Source organism: Helianthus annuus, chromosome 7 (assembly GCF_002127325.2).
Source record: "Helianthus annuus cultivar XRQ/B chromosome 7, HanXRQr2.0-SUNRISE, whole genome shotgun sequence".
Taxonomy (NCBI): Eukaryota; Viridiplantae; Streptophyta; class Magnoliopsida; order Asterales; family Asteraceae; genus Helianthus; species Helianthus annuus.
In genome coordinates, this window is record NC_035439.2 from 46,730,384 (window position 1) to 46,732,425 (window position 2,042).

The 2,042-nt window shown below is 40.6% G+C and overlaps 1 protein-coding gene across 1 annotated transcript; it reads right to left on the reverse strand.

The window, feature by feature from the left end:
• Positions 1-470: 470 nt before the first annotated feature.
• Positions 471-1,505, reverse strand: LOC110893507. Its single transcript, XM_022140612.1, has one exon. The coding sequence runs from the start codon at positions 1,503-1,505 to the stop codon at positions 471-473; it is 1,035 nt and encodes a 344-aa protein (XP_021996304.1).
• Between the last annotated feature and the right edge of the window lie 537 nt (positions 1,506-2,042).

The window sequence follows — 2,042 nt, forward strand, 5'->3', positions numbered from 1 at the left end:
CTCCATACGGTCCGTAAGGACCTTGTGTGCTGGCAACAAGTTTCAGCAATTGGCAGAACAGGCCCCTGAAGCCCCAAACTTGATTTTTAAGCATTTTTGGCACGTTTAAACCCTGTTAACCCCATTTTAAGGCTCTAAAATGAAGTTATAGTATACGGAACTTAAAATGTGCTCAAAAATATCTCGGATGTTGGCTCGTTTGGTCGTACGATTGCGTTGTTCGGTTAATTACGACGGGAGTCGTAACGAACGCAAAAACGATCCAAATTGCGCGACGAATGGATTTTTTTTTGGGTAAAGGGTTACCCCGGTTCAATATCATATATCACAAAACCAAAACAAACAAGTAGTAAGGAGAGTCCTCACTAGTTCACTATCCTGACATGCCAGGAAGTGTTAACAAGCTTAAAAAGCAAACCACACTAAAAACAAGAACAACCTCTAGACACTAACTAGAGACAACCAATGAACTACAAGCGAGGCACATTCCATTTTTCTAATAAACTCTTCCCAGTCATAGAGCTCTTGACCTTCACCGAGGCTAGCTTCAATCTAACCGTAGATACAATAGCTTCAGTAATCACATGCACCGTTCTTTTCTTGGATTTAAAAAGCCTTTGATTACGTTCTTGCCATATAAAATATGCGGTCGCCGATAGAACTAACCTGCCAATCACACTTCGCATGGACTTTTTCGAAGGAACATGAATCAACCACTCAACAATATCCTCCCATTTGCTAGACATTAATTGGATTCCAGCAAAGGATTTAATTGACGACCAAACCTGCATTGAAAAAGAACACTCAAAGAACAAATGATCATGCGAGTCCGGAACCAAGGAACACAACGGACAAGACAGCAGGTTTAAGTTAGTGCTAGCACCAACATCCCATTGCTTTAGCTTATCCTGAGTTTTGAGCTTCTTCTTGCAGATGAGCCATGAAAGAAAAGCATGTCTCGGAATGCAATTCGCGAACCAAACAATCTCCACCCACGGAACTGTAGCACCCTGACTTCTTATCGAATCCCACACAATTGAAGCTGAATAATCCTGCTCATTGCCCCTAGCGTCTCGCCAGATTAATGAATCCGACTTGTGAGGATTAAGACTTGGCGGCTGAATAGTTAATAAAACCGGAAAAAGATCCATCCACGCTCTCGGCCACCCCCAATCTCCATCAATCACAATATCACTAACTTTGGAAGCAAGAGTGAACCCCGCATTGTGAAGCCAACGGGCTGAAACGACGTCACAAAGCGGACCAATTTGAGACCACCGATCAAACCAAGCGGACGTACTATGACCGTTCCCAAGCTTGGAGACAATAAACGGACGAACCCGATCCCGAATTTTCAGAATATACCGCCAACTAGAGGCACTATTACCCGCGGACCGTAGCTGCCAAAACGACTGCCCTTTAATTTTATGATCATGTATCCAATTAACCCATATAGAGTGCCTTCTGTTCAGGAGACTCCATATGTGATTGGTCATAAGCGCCATATTAACACTAAAACATAATATTTTAATGCTTACATAAATTTTTGGATGTCCGGATGTATTCAGAACGTAAGATATGCGCGAAAATGCAAACTTGTGCACTTTTTTACGCTTTTAGTCCCTATTGATCAATAAAGTTTATTTTAGCATATCGAACCCCTCAAAGCCTATTTCTAAGCTATGTAAAGGTTATTTAGGGTATGTTTAACTTATGATCAAACTCCGGAGTGTTCGTTACTATACAAATCGGTATAGTTTCGCAGTTTGACATAAATAGTCCCTGCGATTGAACAAGGTTGATTTTAACACACCGAACCATCCAAAACTTATTTCTAAGTTATTTAGAGGTTATTTAAGGTATGTTAAGCCTATTTCACTATTCCAGAGTGTTTGTTGCATTAAACTGGTTATATTTACGCATTAGTGCGCGTATAACCTTCCAGAAAGCGATTTAGAGCTTGAAATTGGAATCGAATCGAATTGTAAAATCACCAAACACAAATACACACAAAATAACACCAAAACACATGTAATAACACC

Coding starts and splice junctions, on each gene's coding strand:
- LOC110893507 (XM_022140612.1), bottom strand. CDS start 1,505: ATGGCGCTTATGACCAATCACATATGGAGTCTCCTGAACAGAAGGCAC.